General features: G+C 52.0%; 5 protein-coding genes across 5 annotated transcripts; all 5 read left to right on the forward strand.

Annotated features, from left to right (window-relative positions):
* Window positions 1–1,843: 1,843 nt before the first annotated feature.
* On the forward strand, window positions 1,844–2,260 carry JN550_001744 (uncharacterized protein; the record flags this gene model as incomplete). Its single annotated transcript, XM_049312962.1, has 1 exon — window positions 1,844–2,260. One exon carries the CDS (start codon window positions 1,844–1,846, stop codon window positions 2,258–2,260), a length of 417 nt encoding a protein of 138 aa, XP_049176595.1.
* A 2,191-nt stretch (window positions 2,261–4,451) lies between these two features.
* Window positions 4,452–8,018, forward strand: JN550_001745 (uncharacterized protein; the record flags this gene model as incomplete). The annotated part of the gene is made up of 2 exons (XM_049312963.1): window positions 4,452–4,736; window positions 4,794–8,018. The coding sequence occupies 2 exons, from the start codon at window positions 4,452–4,454 to the stop codon at window positions 8,016–8,018; spliced, it is 3,510 nt and encodes a 1,169-aa protein (XP_049176596.1).
* A 1,671-nt stretch (window positions 8,019–9,689) lies between these two features.
* Window positions 9,690–10,001, forward strand: JN550_001746 (uncharacterized protein; the record flags this gene model as incomplete). The annotated part of the gene is made up of 1 exon (XM_049312964.1): window positions 9,690–10,001. One exon carries the CDS (start codon window positions 9,690–9,692, stop codon window positions 9,999–10,001), a length of 312 nt encoding a protein of 103 aa, XP_049176597.1.
* Window positions 10,002–10,667: 666 nt separating this feature from the next.
* On the forward strand, window positions 10,668–12,217 carry JN550_001747 (uncharacterized protein; the record flags this gene model as incomplete). Its single annotated transcript, XM_049312965.1, has 4 exons — window positions 10,668–10,954; window positions 11,017–11,632; window positions 11,684–11,700; window positions 11,815–12,217. The coding sequence occupies 4 exons, from the start codon at window positions 10,668–10,670 to the stop codon at window positions 12,215–12,217; spliced, it is 1,323 nt and encodes a 440-aa protein (XP_049176598.1).
* A 1,164-nt stretch (window positions 12,218–13,381) lies between these two features.
* Window positions 13,382–14,406, forward strand: JN550_001748 (uncharacterized protein; the record flags this gene model as incomplete). The annotated part of the gene is made up of 2 exons (XM_049312966.1): window positions 13,382–13,682; window positions 13,733–14,406. 2 exons carry the CDS (start codon window positions 13,382–13,384, stop codon window positions 14,404–14,406), a joined length of 975 nt encoding a protein of 324 aa, XP_049176599.1.
* Window positions 14,407–15,972: the final 1,566 nt, after the last annotated feature.

A 15,972-nucleotide genomic window follows, 5' to 3' on the forward strand; every position in this document is an offset into this window, starting at 1 on the left:
AGTGCATGGAACTATGGCATTGGGATGAATAATCATCCAAGGGATGGCTCAAGGAAGTCCCTTGGCTTTCCTGGCCTTTGCTGTGCTATCCTCGGTCGAAAGCAGCAAACGGGTCCTACGTTCCACGCCCCCCAAGTCAGGAAGCGATTTACACTAGATTCGAGACATTGAATACCTCTGGGGTACCAAGACAATCTCGATATGTGCTGTGATCTGCCAAAGTTTGGAGTATGCGTCTTTGACCTGGGGGGCCCTGGCGATCCTTGCTGTCGGTATCGAAACAACTCACCTTGAAACGGGAGGTATCCCGAGAGGTCACGCCCCGGGTGCTGGCAGGGATTTGTGACGTCGTCCTACGCCATTGCCCAACCCAACGTCGGCGACGGCTATCTGCTGGGAGCTGCCAGCACTCGACAACGCACATTCTAGGTTCCTCAAATGGGCTGATACGAAGAAGAAGATCAGATAGCTATCTAATGACGATGCACCGGCAGCCTCCAAGGAGCTGGTGGTGCTGCTATCAGCGCCCAGTCAAAGTCAATTGAAGCCTCCAGTTACACCTTGGGTCCTGTCTGGTAGATATCCCTCTTGGCTGCCATCCACCGACGAAGCCTACCGCCCTACTGCAGGAGGGTAGCGCGTTGCTAAGAGACACGGCAGATGGCAACACGCAGCTATCCGACAGAACGACTGGTCGGGACGCATTCCTTTATTCCCGGGGCATCGTAAGTGTGTCATCATTGGACGACCATCCCCAACCACATCTGCGTCCGCAAACCTTTCGTCTCAAACGGGGTTGGAGACGACCGGACGACCTAACGGAGCTCAGTCCGTGTCCACTAGCTCGATGGCCGGATAGTCTGCTTCACCTGCTCAGCTGATCATATGTTTGGGGAGAGGCTTGATAACTGGCTTTGGCCAGCTTCGTCGTGTGGGGTAGAGTTCAGATCTATACTAGTCCTGTTAGTATAGTCTCACCTTAGCCAGCTCCAGGAAGACAGTGGTTCTACAGGCACCCATACTCTGGCAGAATCCATACACCACGTGACACTACCGTCAATGAAGCTAGAGGATTCACAGGCGTGATGCTACACGACGCCTAGATGAACTGGGCGTACCGTGGAGAGCAAGCCTGGTAAGCTAACAGCCTACCATGCGGCTTCTCACCTTCGTGGATTCGTCAGTCTTGCTATCTGCTTGGTAAAATTGCGAGTCAGGCGTATACAGTGGTAGCCAATTGTGCTCCATGTCTACTTCTAGCTAGAGGCATTCACTCGACCAAGCGGGGCCATACTGGCTCCTGTCCATTTCTGCATATCAGACCTCCGCGATGCTGGCCCGCTAGGCTCACCCATAACAACAAATGGACAGGTATGCTGTGTATGACTTGAAAACTAAAAGCAGAAAGTATTACTCAGAGTTCACATACATTATCCGCTAATTATGCTGCTTATCCCATTTCCTCGCAGACCAGGGAGAAGAAGAACCAATGTTGCCTATGTTGAGCCTGAAGTGGTATCACTTGCAAGCGACCTGGATATTATGTGTTCTTGAGCCGGAATGTTGTCCATCAATTGTTCTATATACGGCCAGGAAGCGCCTTGGGCTAGCAGTCACATCTCTGTAGCCGTACCACTGACATCATAGCTAGATGCCCAGTACCCAATCATGTCTGACCTGCTGTTTCCCTGAAGAGAGGTATCCTGGAGCTATCACCACGAACATACATGAATGCATATAGAAACACGGATTCCACAGCTCGAAACTGTATACCCGCAGCAGTTGTATCCAATCAGGCGTGCACCTATACTCAACCCCCTTTCTTAACCACCGCCCTTCGATAATGCCTTCCTCACACCCAGAGCCATCCCAGCCCGTCCGCCTCGCCAAGGGCAGCTCGCTGACCGTATCCGGCGGCCAGACAGAGGGCATGCAGCGCGCCAACGCCATCGCCGGCGTCTGCGACGGTATCTGCGCCAGCCGCATGGTGGCTGCCCCTCACACGGCGTCTGCGGTCCACCACCATGGCGCCCAGGACACGGTCGTCTTCTGCGCGGCCGGCTCTGGCGGCGCCATCGTGTCCGAGGGCGGCCGGCGGAGGGCCGGCCTCGAGCCCGGCGACTTCTGCCTCATCCCTGCTTACATGGAGCACCAGGAGGTCAACGACGGCGACGATGAGCTGGTGCTTTGTGTGGTGAGGAGTGGGAGGTCGCCGTGTGTGGTTAATCTGGATGGGTGGGATGGTGATGTGGTTGAGTGATCGAGCGAGTGAACGTGGCGGTTCGGGTTTAGCGATATCATCATACAACAATTGGGTTTCTTGGGAGAGAGACTGGCGAGGATATGATCATGCCAGTGCGACAATTGCAAGAATTCCCCATACAGGTGACCGAAGAAGAGGCCCATCTTTCTCAAGACATCTTGTAGTCTCGAAAGCCTCAAAAATCTCGAGAGCCTCGAATCCCAGGGCATAGCAAAATATCAGTTGCAATAATTCGGAAGGACTGGTTCGAGCCTGTGTCCAGTTGTGCAATGTTTAATTCTCATGCAGGTCTATATTATGACATATTACAAGCATGAGCAACCTGGTAAAGCAGGGCAGTCGATCCCATCTGTGATAATCCATCCACTACGAATGATATTATTAAAATCACACTCTCCCTAGATGTTGATCACCTTGTTGCGTTATAGCTGAAGATAGCCTGCGGCGACATATCATCAAGCCGAGATATCACGCACAGCAGATGCCAGCTGTAATTATTGTGAGTATGGTTATCAATACGCATGAAGATGGAGTCACCTCTGAGGAGGCATGCCTCCAGACCGTCGTCTGGACGGCGGCGATCCCAACGAAGACGTTCCCACTGCAACTCTGTAGAACACTATATTCGAGGCCGACAATGCTGCTCCAAGGCTGAGAATAATCAATACTATGAAGGGCTTCTTAGGCGGTTGATGCAGTCACCATAGACTCCCGAGGTCGTTGCAGTGCCCTATGCCGGGTTCGGGCCGTACTTAGCTCCGGACCGTCACCTATCAAACCTGGGGCACCAGTATTAACCGAAAGACCTAAGGTGCGCTCAGGCTCCCCTAAAAGCTCATCATACCGAAGGTTCCCGGCGACAAGAACTTTTTAGCGACCCAAACTGCTTTCGATGCAACAGGAGTATTGTTAGCATTTCAATATGAAACCAAGATCATGTGAAAAAGAAATAATTCGCGAACTATTGCACTTGCCACCAGCTGAAAGAGCGTCGGGAGCTATGAGGAGCTGGAAAGTGGCGCGGCGGTTTTTATTGTTTTACAAATTCCTGAGTTCCATTAACAATAATGCCACATACAGCGATGATGTCGAGGAGGTCATCTGGAATAGTCTAACGCAACGATTGGAGGTTCATTTGTCGCCTGTCTGGGAGTTTATTGCACAAGGCTGGGTGTCCGATCGAGCGAGAAATTATATATCCAATGGATGCTCGACTACATCACTGGCATCAGAAGCGGAAAGCCTGTAATCGACATTGATTGGGGAGAAAGGCAATTCAACGGGGGCACAGAGAAGTCGTTCGTGTGCTCTTAGATATGGCGCGACGCATCGATTGAGTGGTCGTCGCCACCCCTATTGCAGATTTGCCTATGATCTGGCAGCCTATGCTGGGCGGATCGATATAATGGAGGAAATGTGGAACAGCTCCCCTCACACACCTAAAAAATAGGGATCGCACAAAGAGCGGAAGAAATCAGCGGCCCCCACGACTCCTCTCCCTGGTTCCAGCGTCTTCGTTGAAGTTGCAAAGACATACGCTCTCTACTTACTTGGTTATTCCGGGTCTCATATATTCATAATAGTGACAATGGCTCTGCCTTATCGTCGTATAGCTAAGTGAATCGGGTACATTTATAGTGGACTCGAAACATACGCGTGGCACCTAGTTCCTTTGGCCGGGGGCATCGTGAACCTAACGTCAAACCTCACAAATTGAAGTGGCTTCTTCTTGGATCCTGAAAACATGACACGTGTAATTGAAGAGTCAGGATCATGGATGGCCGTGGTTTGGAGGATCAACGGCGTGCGTCGGAGGAAGTGTCGGAGCGTTTGAATACTTAAGGCAGGGAAAGTATAGCCCCAGGTATGTCGTCCTCTGTAAGCTGATTAAGTGATCCGCTGTGGCTAAGTTCGGTAACCTGTTAACTACATAGTTAGACTGCAGCCCCTGCTCCGATGCAGTCTTTTTTTGGAACCCGACCTGCCGACCTATTATTCTATAGTGTGCCCCGCCCCCACTACCGAGTTCCTCCTGGAAGAGAAGAGTCACTCTCGGCCCCCGCTGTCGGAGCTCCAAAATTTCGTCATGCACCAAATCTGTTGGTCGTGATTCTTCTAACACCACAACACACGATCTTCTGCCTCCTTGTTCCAATTGAGAGGCAGGAAGTGTCACACAGATCTCGCAATGGCTCAATTACCCGACCCGACTGCCGACCTTAACTGGTCTGGCTACGCTGGAGCGATTCACGAGATTTTCCGCCGACAAGCGGAGGCCAACCCTGACCGCATCTGCGTCGTCGAGACCAAGTCGTCCACCACGCCCGAGAGGCGCTTCACCTACCGCGAGGTCTCCGAGGCTGTCAACACGCTCGCTCACTACCTCCACGATGCGGGTATTACGAACGGGGACGTGGTCATGATCTGGGCGCATCGCTCGGTCGACCTCGTCGTCAGCTTGATGGGAACCCTGGTAAGGCAGCTTACACAATGGTTGGCACCGCAGAGAACTAATTGACCTTGCTTGTAGGCGGCTGGAGCTACCATGACCGTCCTCGACCCTGCATATCCTCCAGCAAGACAAAAGATCTACCTCGAGGTGTCGCAACCTCGCGCGCTGATCCGAATCGGCCGAGCAACCGACGAGAACGGCACGCTCGCCCCGTTGGTGCAGAAGTACATCGACGAGGAACTACAGCTCAAGGCCGAAGTCCCCGAGCTACGTCTTCATGACGGAGGCTTGCTCACGGGAGGCGAAGTCGACGGCAAGGATGTGTTCGAGAAGGCCAGACAGTCCGCGACCACTGCACCGCCCGTCATTGTCGGTCCTGATTCGAACCCCACTCTCTCTTTCACTTCCGGAAGCGAAGGTCGACCCAAGGGCGTCTTAGGCCGCCACGACAGCTTGGCGAGATACTTCCCTTGGATGTCCAAGCGCTTCAACCTCACGTCGGAAAGCAGGTTCACCATGCTTTCCGGACTGGCACACGACCCCATCCAGAGAGATATCTTTACGCCTCTCTTCCTCGGTGCTAGGTTGCTAGTTCCTGCCAAGGAGGATATCCAACACGAGAAGCTTGCTGAGTGGTTCCGCGAGTTTGAGCCGACTGTTACTCACTTGACCCCTGCCATGGGTCAAATCCTCGTCGGCGGTGCCACCGCTGAGTTCCCAAGTCTGGAGCAAGTTTTCTTCGTCGGCGATGTTCTTACAACCAGAGACTGTCGAACTCTTAGGCGGCTTGCTATCAATGCCACGATCCAGAACATGTTTGGCTCGACCGAGACGCAGAGAGCCGTCAGTTACTTCGAAGTCCCCAGCAGAGCAAAGGATGCCGACTTCCTGGACAGACTGGGTAAGGATGCGATCCCAGCTGGTCAGGGTATGGAGGGTGCTCAGATTCTGATCGTCAACCGCGAGGATCCGACCAAGCTGTGTGGCGTTGGCGAGACGGGAGAGATCTATGTCCGTGCTGCTGGCCTCGCTGAAGGGTACTTGGGGGATCCCACTTTGAACGAGAAGAAGTTCGTTACGAACTGGTTCGTCGACGCGAACAAGTGGGTGGAAGCGGACAAGCAGAGCGCCAAGGATGAACCGTGGAGAAAGTACTACAAGGGACCTAGAGATCGAATGTACCGCACAGGAGATCTTGGACGGTACCTGGAGTCTGGAGATGCCGAGTGCACTGGGAGGGCCGACGACCAAGTCAAGATTCGTGGCTTCAGAATCGAGCTCAATGAGATCGACAGCAACCTGAGCCAAAACGCGCTCATCAGAGACTGTAAGACTCTTGTCCGGAGAGATCGTAACGAAGAGCAGACACTGGTGAGCTACATTGTCCCCGAGGCAGCCGAATGGCGCCGTTATCTCGCCGCCAAAGGCCTCGAGGATATCGAAGATGAGGGCATGGAAATGGGCTCCGTGACCATCTACCTGAAGAAGTACAGAATGGTGCAGAAGGAGGTGCGAGACCATCTGAAGACCCGTCTTCCGGCCTACGCTGTCCCAACGATTTATATCGTACTCAACAAGCTGCCACTCAATCCCAATGGCAAGGTCGACAAGCCAAACCTTCCTTTCCCTGATGTTGCTGAGCGTGTCGAGGATGCTTCAGAGGAAGACCTGAAGAACTGGGAGTCCTTTACCGATACAGAGCGAGCTGTGGCACAGAAATGGGCCGATATTGTGCCTGGTTTGAACCCCAAGACTATCCGATCACAGGACAACTTCTTCGATCTCGGTGGCCACAGTCTTCTGGCGCAGCAATTATTGTTGAATGTCCGAAAGGAGTTGGGCGCGGATATTACTATCAACAAGCTCTACGAGGCCTCGACACTGGGTGGTTTCAGTGCCGAGATCGAGAAGCGCAAGCAGCAGGCCAATGGCGTTGAGGTCAAGGACGTCGAAGAGGGTGACCCGGCTTACGCCAAATCGCTAGATGAATTGACTGGCCGCCTAGCTGCGAAATACCAGACAGCAGACTTGGAGGCGATCTCTGCTTCGGAGCAGCTCACCATCTTCTTGACTGGCGCCACTGGTTTCCTGGGTTCGTATCTTGTCAAGGATATCTTGGACCGTACACGCCGCGGCGTCAAGGTCATTGCACACGTGCGAGGTGCAAAGGACTCGACAGCTGCGCTTGACCGTCTCAAGCGCTCCCTCGCAGCATATGGCCTATGGAAGGATGAGTGGTCGTCGAGACTGAGCTGTGTTATTGGTGATCTAGCCAAGCCCAAGCTCGGCCTCGATGACGAGACTTGGAAGACTCTGAGCAAGGAAGCAGATGCGGTCATTCACAACGGTGCTACTGTGCATTGGGTCAAGAGATACCAGGATATGATGACTGCCAACGTTATCTCAACCCTCGATGCTATGGAGCTCTGTAACGAAGGAAAGCCCAAGACTTTCACGTTTGTCAGCTCCACAAGTGCATTGGATACGGATCACTACATCAAATTGTCCGATGAGCAGACCAGCACTGGTCAGGGTGCCGTCTACGAGAGTGATGACATGCAAGGAAGCCGCAGAGGGCTTGGAACGGGCTACGGCCAAACCAAGTGGGTATCAGAACAGCTTGTTCGGGAAGCAGGCAAGCGAGGTCTTATCGGATCCGTTGTGCGACCCGGATACATTCTTGGCGACATGCTCACTGGTGTCTGCAACACCGATGATTTCCTGATCCGAATTCTGAAGGGTTGCGTGCAACTGTCGGCACGCCCACGCATCATCAACACAGTGAACTCTGTTCCGGTTAACCACGTCGCTCGTGTTGTTGTCGCCGCTGCTCTGAACCCTATTCCCAACGGCGTTCATGTCGTCCACGTGACTGCGCACCCCCGGCTTCGCATGAACGAATACTTGTCCATTCTGGAGTTCTATGGCTTCAAGGCCCCTGAAATCAGCTACGATGCCTGGAAGTCCGAGCTGGAGAAGTTTGTTTCTGCCGGTGCCGTGGAGAAGGATCAAGAACAGCATGCTCTCATGCCACTGTTCCATTTCTGCATGAATGACCTGCCAGCAAACACTCGCGCTCCCGAGCTGGACGACAGAAACGCCGCGGCGGTGTTGAAGGCCGATGCCGAGAAGTGGACCGGGTTAGACGAAAGCTTCGGTTACGGTATCAGCAGGGAGGATGTAGGAAAGTATCTGGGCTACTTGACCAAGATCAAGTTCATCCCCCCACCTACGGAGAAGGGAAGGCCCCTGCCCGAGATCACGGTCAATGCACAGGCAGCTGGTGGACGAGGTGCCGCTTAAAAAGAGGGGTTTAGATCATTTCTTTTGGGTAGTAACGGTCTATAAAAAGGTGCGCCAGGGTTCTTTATTATACTTTCGAGGATTTTGTTTGGCACTTGTCCGTGAGAGGCTCCACTTATAGGTAGATGCGGAGTCAAGAAAAAACAGAATAGGTTTCTAGAAAAAAAAAGGAGACGAGAGAGAATTGAAATATCGGGTATATTACTTCCGTTAATTATAGTGCTACATTGCTATTTAAAGAGTTGGGTTCGGTAGATTATTCGTCGTTCATAACGTCAACGAAGGTGAGCGGTAGCTAATAAGACTTGGGCTCATGAAAATAACTGAGCCCGCTTTGCCCAGACTTGTGTCCATTCTCAATTCGTGGATCGATCCAGTCTTATTGGACACTAATATACGCGTTTCCGTTTCTTGTTGTTTCATACCGGCCCGTACTTCATGGGATACACTTACCAAAATCTCCTCTTAGAACGCCGACTGCTTGTATTAGGTCTAATTGCCACAAAGAGAGTACCGAGATTGGCCTTATGGCATGATCCTCATCTCCCTGTGGTTCGAGAAAACCTTACTGACATTGCCAGTGACGTGGGGCCACCATGATGCATCGTACCAGGTGTAACACAAACTACAAATGTCAGGCCATTGCAGAATCTTGCGCACTGTGCCTTGTAACGTTGTGACACGCCCTTGAAGGTCAAAAAAGGACAACCCGACACCAAAGCACCGACCAGGGTTGGGCAAATGCGGGTGGCTATAGCCACGTCAAAACGAGGTCGGGCCAATAGTGTGTAAAGCTTTTGCGGCATCGGTTACGGCATCTATCACGTCTTCTCCAAGAATGCTCATGCATATCCCCGCATTCTTCGTGCATCTCTAGGTAGGCAATGGACCACACGGTACTGAACCAGCCGCCGTAACCCTGGATCCCCAATCAAGTTGTACTCCGCACCACAGCCCAGGCCGCCCGGTGGACGATGCCCAACCCGCGGCATGATATTTGAACTGCATGGATGGCACCTCGCCCGATGCATTGGAGACACGACTGGCAGATGTGGCCCGGCTGCGGCGCCTCGACCGACAGCTTCGGTATGTAACGTCGACGTGCAGAGCTCTGGCCCAATAAGAGCCTCGGGCCAGCTCTCATTGGCCAGCCAGGCTATGGCCAGCTTCACCGTAACGCGGGAATTTCTTTCGACGTCAAAGTCATGGCCATTGACCGCGAGGTCTCAAGGGAGGGGACATGACGTATCCCCGGCAAGCCCAATAGCGATCGAAGCCCCCGTTGATGTTTGGACCGGTCAGAGGCGCGTCCAACCGAGTCGTCTCTCAAGGCATCATGTATTAGAAGAGATGTTTCGCGCCCAGGAGCTGCGTATAGATGGTTGCAAACATGAGAGCCGCAGTGAAGATGAGTACGGGTGCGATATACCTGCCAATTAGGCTTCCCTGCTTTGCCTTACACTAGCAGTGCACTTACATAACAACATACCTTAAAGGCGAGTTGCGCAGTATACATCACATCCACAGATCTGCGCTTACGTTTGTCAACACGACCCTGGCTGCCTACTACGGCATCCCCGCACATCCCTCCCTGGCTGTACAGATACGCATCCGGGTTGGTTGGCTGCTGGGATAAAACCCCAGGCAGTGGGTGTCGTTGGTGCTGGTGCCATGTCGACAAGCTCGCTGCCCTACTACCAGCGTGTCTTCTACAAGAACGCCGAGGATCTCAAGGCCAAGGAGCCGTCGTGCGACTTCGACAAGTGCTGCTTCTACATGCTCAACGTGTGCGAGGTGTGCGGGCATTCCCTCGACGGCCAGCCGCTCCCGGCCAAAAGCGGTAAGGCCAAATTCAGCATCGCGACCGCCACCACCGAGTACACACGCCATGATGCCCGCAACTGCGACAAGCGCTTCTGCAAGAAGTACATTGTTGGGGCTTATGCCCACTACGGCATGCGGTGTTGCTACTGCGGGGTGTAGATGTTCTTACAGGCAGCGGAATACCTTTGAAGTGACAGCGTCCTGTGAGTAGTTGCGTAGCCGAAGGGGAGAGATGGCGCCGGAGTTATCTAGTACATGACTTCTGCCATTGCTGAGTGTGCTTGATCCCAGTCCGTATTGGGTGCGGAGGTAAAATGACACGGTGAGGTATTCACAGAGGTTTACAAACAATCAATGGACAGATCCACTCACACGTAACAAAGTGTCAATTCGCGATAGTAACTGCAACTGGAAGTGTGAACCTGCAAGGGCTTGAGGTACTAGCTGCGGTGCTTCCAATCTCTATGGTTATCAGCTTTTCGACACAGCATTTGCATGCCTTGGGGATCCCCAGGTTTTGCGATGCAGACTCAATGACAAGTTTAGGAACGAAGCGTAGAATAGAGTTTGTTAGACAACTCAATCTGACTTGTATATAGCATCTTGCCGAGGCCGTACTCAACCCCGGCTAATAGCGGGTACTCACCGGTAAACTCCGCAGTCAACAACTCGCTAATTGCCAACACGATTAGCGCTCACATGTTCAGCCGCATGGCTCGTGAGCATAGAAGCAGACTCTCCCTTTGAGATCCTTTCTACCTAGTATGTGCAGAACTTGATATTCTATTAACGCACCGTGGGAACGAGATTCAAGGCTTGAACAGCATGGCGAAGTTCAAGGCCATCATCATCGGCGGAGGGCCCGTGGGCTTGGTCATGGCGCATGCGTTGGCTTTGGCGGACATTGACTACACCCTCTACGAGCGTCGTCAATCTATAGTCGACAGGGAAGGTGCAGGAATTGCTGTCATGCCTCATGTTGTGCGTATCCTGCATCAGCTCGGAGTACTTGAGGAAGCATGCAAGATTGGGGAACCAATGCTGGGCACTGCGCATGTGGTAGGCGGAAACAAGGGCTGGCGCGACAATGCAAGCGAAATCTTGTCCCAAAAGTGAGTCCAAGGTACTGACCTGCCTGTACTGACCCAAATACTGATACAAATGCCTGTCGTAGGTTTGGATATAATATACTGCTCTTTGAGCGATTCCGCTTGATGAAGCTCTTGCTAGACTCGATCCCTGATCGTGAAGAACATATTCGCACTGGAATGACATTGAAGTCAATCAAGGAGCACGATCAAGGGGTGTCAGTGGCCTTTGAAGATGGTACCGTCGACGAGGGTTCAATTGTCATTGGAGCCGATGGTGTGCACAGCACTGTCCGACACCTCCTTAGTGATATGAGCGCCGGAGAAGTAGAGGCAATGCCCTTCACGACAATCATCCAGGGTCTGTACGGCCATGGCCCACGGATCGACGGGATGAGAAATGGAGAAGTTGTTGAGAACCACCATGACGGATGGGCCGTTCAGACCCTCACAGGTCGAGACAGGACGTTCTACTTCATATATGCCAAACTAAAACAGCCAACAAAAGACCGGCGACGTTTCACGACTGCCGATACTCAAGAGTTCATGCAGCTGTACTCACACGAGAAGGTCTTTGGCGAGGTCACCTTTGCGGATCTTTGGGAGCGTCGCGACCTGGGTGAGCTACGATATCTTGAACAAGGTGTTGCGAAGACTTGGAGCAGAGGTCGGGTTGTTCTCGTTGGAGACTCCGTGCATAAGGTGAGTTGAAAGAGCCTGTACTGTTATCTGATTCATTGCTCACATGTCTAGGTTACACCGAATCTAGGGTAAGATTTTGCATACACCACCTATGCCAAGACAACATGGTACATTAAGTAGACAATGTCTAGTTTTGTATGATGCTGCCATTTATGGGCCGCCGCTAACGTTATTCCTCACAGCATTGGGGGCAATATTGGCATCGAATCGGCTGCAAGTCTTGCCAATCATCTACATGCCCTTCTGAAACAAGAATCAGCTCCAGACTCCATAGCTCTAGGCGAGGCGTTTGCAGCATATCGAAACCAACGTTTTGACGTTGTTGAATCTTGGTACCGTCGAGGTTATTGGCATGTCAAGTTCCTGACGTTTGAGACAAAACGACATAGAGAGATGTTTGAGAAGCAAGCACTCAAGTCAGGACTGGATCACATTAGTAAGTTCAAGTTCGCAAAGGACTATCTTGACACTGTCAGTCAAGGTATCAAACTTGATTATGTTCCGATTGAGTCCGAGTTGAGCGGCACATATCCGTGGGCCACCAGCACGTCCGTCCTGGAATCGGAATTACACCCAAAGTTGTGAAGTGGGATATAGAGGTCTATCCAGAGTATTTTGTCATAGCGCAAGAGTTTACACCTGGTGCAAACCATATAGTCATGAGAGTTAACTACAGCATTTGAGGACTAGACATGACATGGTCTGCTGCTCCTGGTTAACACGAATTGTTCCGGGGCTCATGAAGATCGGCCGGTGCGTGATATTCCACCTGTCTTCGTCGAGAACGCCTGCAGCACGTATTCGGAATAGATCATCGAGAGGGTTCAGAAGGCTGGCTTGACTGGGAATCACTATTGTAGATCCACCAAGAGTTCACAGTAAGATGAAACCAGAACTTCCCAGACCAGCACCTAACTTAAACGCCATCCAACTTGAGGCTTAACTCCATTTTTTTTTTGTTCGCCATCGTCCGAACTTTCAGCACGGCAAACTCGGATCGCACCGACGTACCTATTGACGGAGACTAATGAGAATGGTTTCAGAAACATCCCCCTACCCGTTATAATGGGTCCATATTCCACAATGTTGTCTGCATGCAGGTAAGGCAGGGGTCTCAGCTCACTAAGACTGGATGCCAAGACTCTAAATCCTAGACTTCTCGGCAGACTTTCCTGACATTTCACCCAAAAACCTGGTAAGCTCATCTACCTGAAGACGCTATTTCCATCAAGTGGCCCGGCAGTCTACACATATTTCCGCGCGCATCAGCCGCAAAGGGGGTGCATTCGTACACCTGGCCGGCGCTAAGGTGAATCACTGCATGGTCACTCGTCAACAGGTCATCCGTTTCGAGCTTTTTACTGGCGCATGTTTCCACATCATGCTGTTTTAGTGAGCCTTGCCTTTTGCGGACGTTATAAGTATATCTCTGAGATCTTGGCAGATCCACTTTATACCCTTACGCTCATCAAAGATGGTGAGGGCCCTGCTGTGATCCCCGCAAACGTCCTGAGTGGTGGAACAATGTGCCTAAAATGGCGGATTTTCTGGGGCTAGAGCCTCTCGGCTATGGATCAATGTCATCTTCATGATATCTATAAGACGTTCTTGACCGGCCACCTACTGTATGTGGTTTCTTGGACTAACTCACAGTTGACCTTCATTCCTTCTTTTTGCTTTTTCCAAGTCATTAATCACATTCCTTAACACTCAGCGCAAGTCGCGAGTTATTTGACCAAGCTTTTCAAAATGAAGTTTACCGCCGCTGCTGCGCTTCTGGCAACCCTTGCCGCCGCCTCTCCTACCAACATTCGCAATGCCATCGCCAGCCGTGCTGCCACCGATGCCTGCTCCATTGGATACTGCACTCAAAACGGCGGTACTACTGGTGGTGCAGCCGGTGAGACCGTCACCGTCAAGGATCTCGCCAGCTTAACGAAGTACGCCGAGAGCAAGGACCCTTACACCATCATTGTCTCCGGCGCTATCTCTGGTGCCGCCAAGATCCGTGTTGGCTCTGACAAGACCATCTACGGTGAATCTGGCAGCTGTAAGTTTACGGATGATATTAAAGTAGGGACCAAATCTAACATGGAAAAGCTATCGAGGGTGTCGGTCTCTACGTTAAGGGTGTTAACAACGTCATCCTCCGTAACCTGAAGTTGACGAAGGTCCTCGCTGAGAACGGTGACGCTATTGGTATCCAAGCCGCCAAGAACGTTTGGGTCGACCACTGCGACCTGTCCTCAGACCTTGACCACGACAAGGACTACTACGACGGTCTCCTGGATGTCACTCACGCTGCTGAGTGGGTAACCATCTCTAACACCCACCTGCACGACCACTTCAAGGCCTCCCTGGTCGGCCACTCCGACAGCAACGCGGATGAGGACACCGGCACCCTGCACGTTACCTACGCCAACAACTACTTCTCCAACATCAACAGCCGTCAGCCCTCTGTCCGCTTCGGAAACGTCCACATCATCAACCAGCTCTGGGAGGGTGCCAAGGGCACCGGTGTCAACACCCGCATGGGCGCCCAGGTCTTCATCCAGAGCTCTGCCTTCGTCAACTGCGCCACCAAGGCCGTGGAGTCTGCCGACTCTGACACCACCGGCTACGCTGTCCTTGACGATGTCGACCTCGGCAGTTCTGAGAACTCGGCCCCCAAGGGTACCCTGTCCGCCAGCTCGTTCCCTTACGACACCATTAAGGCTCTCGGCTCTGGCTCCATTGCCAGCACCATCCCCAAGACCGCTGGTCAGACTCTCTAAGCGATCCCGCCACTTGGCACTTCTTGTAAATATCTTTGTTAGGAGGCTCAGGCCTCTCTCGCGGAAGCTTATTGGCTGCGAAGGCCGTAGTGCGATGCTGTGCGGTCGAAGGGCAACTTCATATTGTATATAAGCCGGACCTTATCCACATAAATTCAGCTTGCTCATGAATGTTTAGAACGTCTCCCTTCAACAGGTTAACTGCGGCCGTCATTGACATTGGAAAAGCTCTTGATGTTTGGCTTCCATTAGTTGGCCATTTGTACCCAGTGCCGTGACAAGCGACAAGCAAGCTCATCTGAGGATGGTGGTTTCTTTTGATTGTAGCAATTTTCACGCCTTCGAAGGCCCTGTAATTGCGGGTGAGATGAGCTAGAATTGACGAGTTGTCTGGCGTACAGCATATCATGCGGCTGCGCCCGCGGCGGGAGGTGGATCGCGCACTCATCTCAGTGGCCGACGGCACGAGGACACTCGTTGCAGCCCAAATGTTGATAGTTGCCCTTTGAGTTGTTGCCACGGCCGCAAAAGAAGTCAAGACCAGGATGGCGGGGATCCTTGGTCTGAGACAGGTTGTCCTAGACGTCGAAGTAAGGGAGACTCTGCGATTCGAATGAGTTCGTGACACACACATGGATAGTCTCGATCGATGTTATACATCATCGCGTATTACTTGTCGAGCATTTGAGATATACTCAATGTCAAGATTGAACAGGCCAAGAACGACTACTACATGTGCACAAATTTCTGAAAGCAACCATTGAGGTGTGACGGCACACAGGTTTCTATGGAGTTAAACAGCCAGCGACCCTTGAGTGCCTCTTTTCAAGACGAAGCTCATATTCCATAGCCTTTAAGTAGTCTTGCTGACGGCCAATCGACACCCCTTTCCCATGGTGTACGTTTATTATAAGTAACTTTCAGGTCAGGTCGCCGTTTTCTCTACTTCTTGTCCGGTCAGCCAATTATGCGTGCCTGATGTCGTCGGCAGTGATTGAGAATTTGTGGGGAACTCTTCGACTTTCAGAAAGAGCTCTGCTATAACGTCTGCAAATGTCGGATCAATTGTGCACGGAGGTGCAGGGTCAGATGTGTTGTTCGATTTCCCGTCTTCGTAGAGGTGTGCATGCTGTTGGGCCAACGGCATATTGATGAGGGGTCACCTCCTCGTAGCGAGACTCGCCCAGTCGACAGACATCGAGCGTTACCGAGCTCTCCTGCTTGCCTAGCGATGGAAAGAAATATCCTGTGAGGTCTAAATCTGAAGTCACTCAAGAGACTCTCGTAATTTTCTTGCTCTTGGGGTCGCTTCCCATCCCTATGACACTGTGGTAGAGTGGGGTGCCTTGCTATCATGCGCCTGCACGACGCGGAAAGCCTTATATTCGAATAACTCTTCGGAAAACGAGCACGGAATTATGTTATACTTTCTCTCCTCGAAGACCAAATATGTGACTAGGTCAATACGTGTTACACTGGCAAGAAGAGCAGCACAGAACTCCAGGAAAGCTATTAATTCCATGTGCAGATGATGCGAAGAAGCAATTGTATGCTTCTCTTTCCTCT

Source organism: Neoarthrinium moseri (assembly GCF_022829205.1).
Source record: "Neoarthrinium moseri strain CBS 164.80 chromosome Unknown scaffold3_Wmoseri_CBS_16480, whole genome shotgun sequence".
Classification (NCBI taxonomy): Eukaryota; Fungi; Ascomycota; class Sordariomycetes; order Amphisphaeriales; family Apiosporaceae; genus Neoarthrinium; species Neoarthrinium moseri.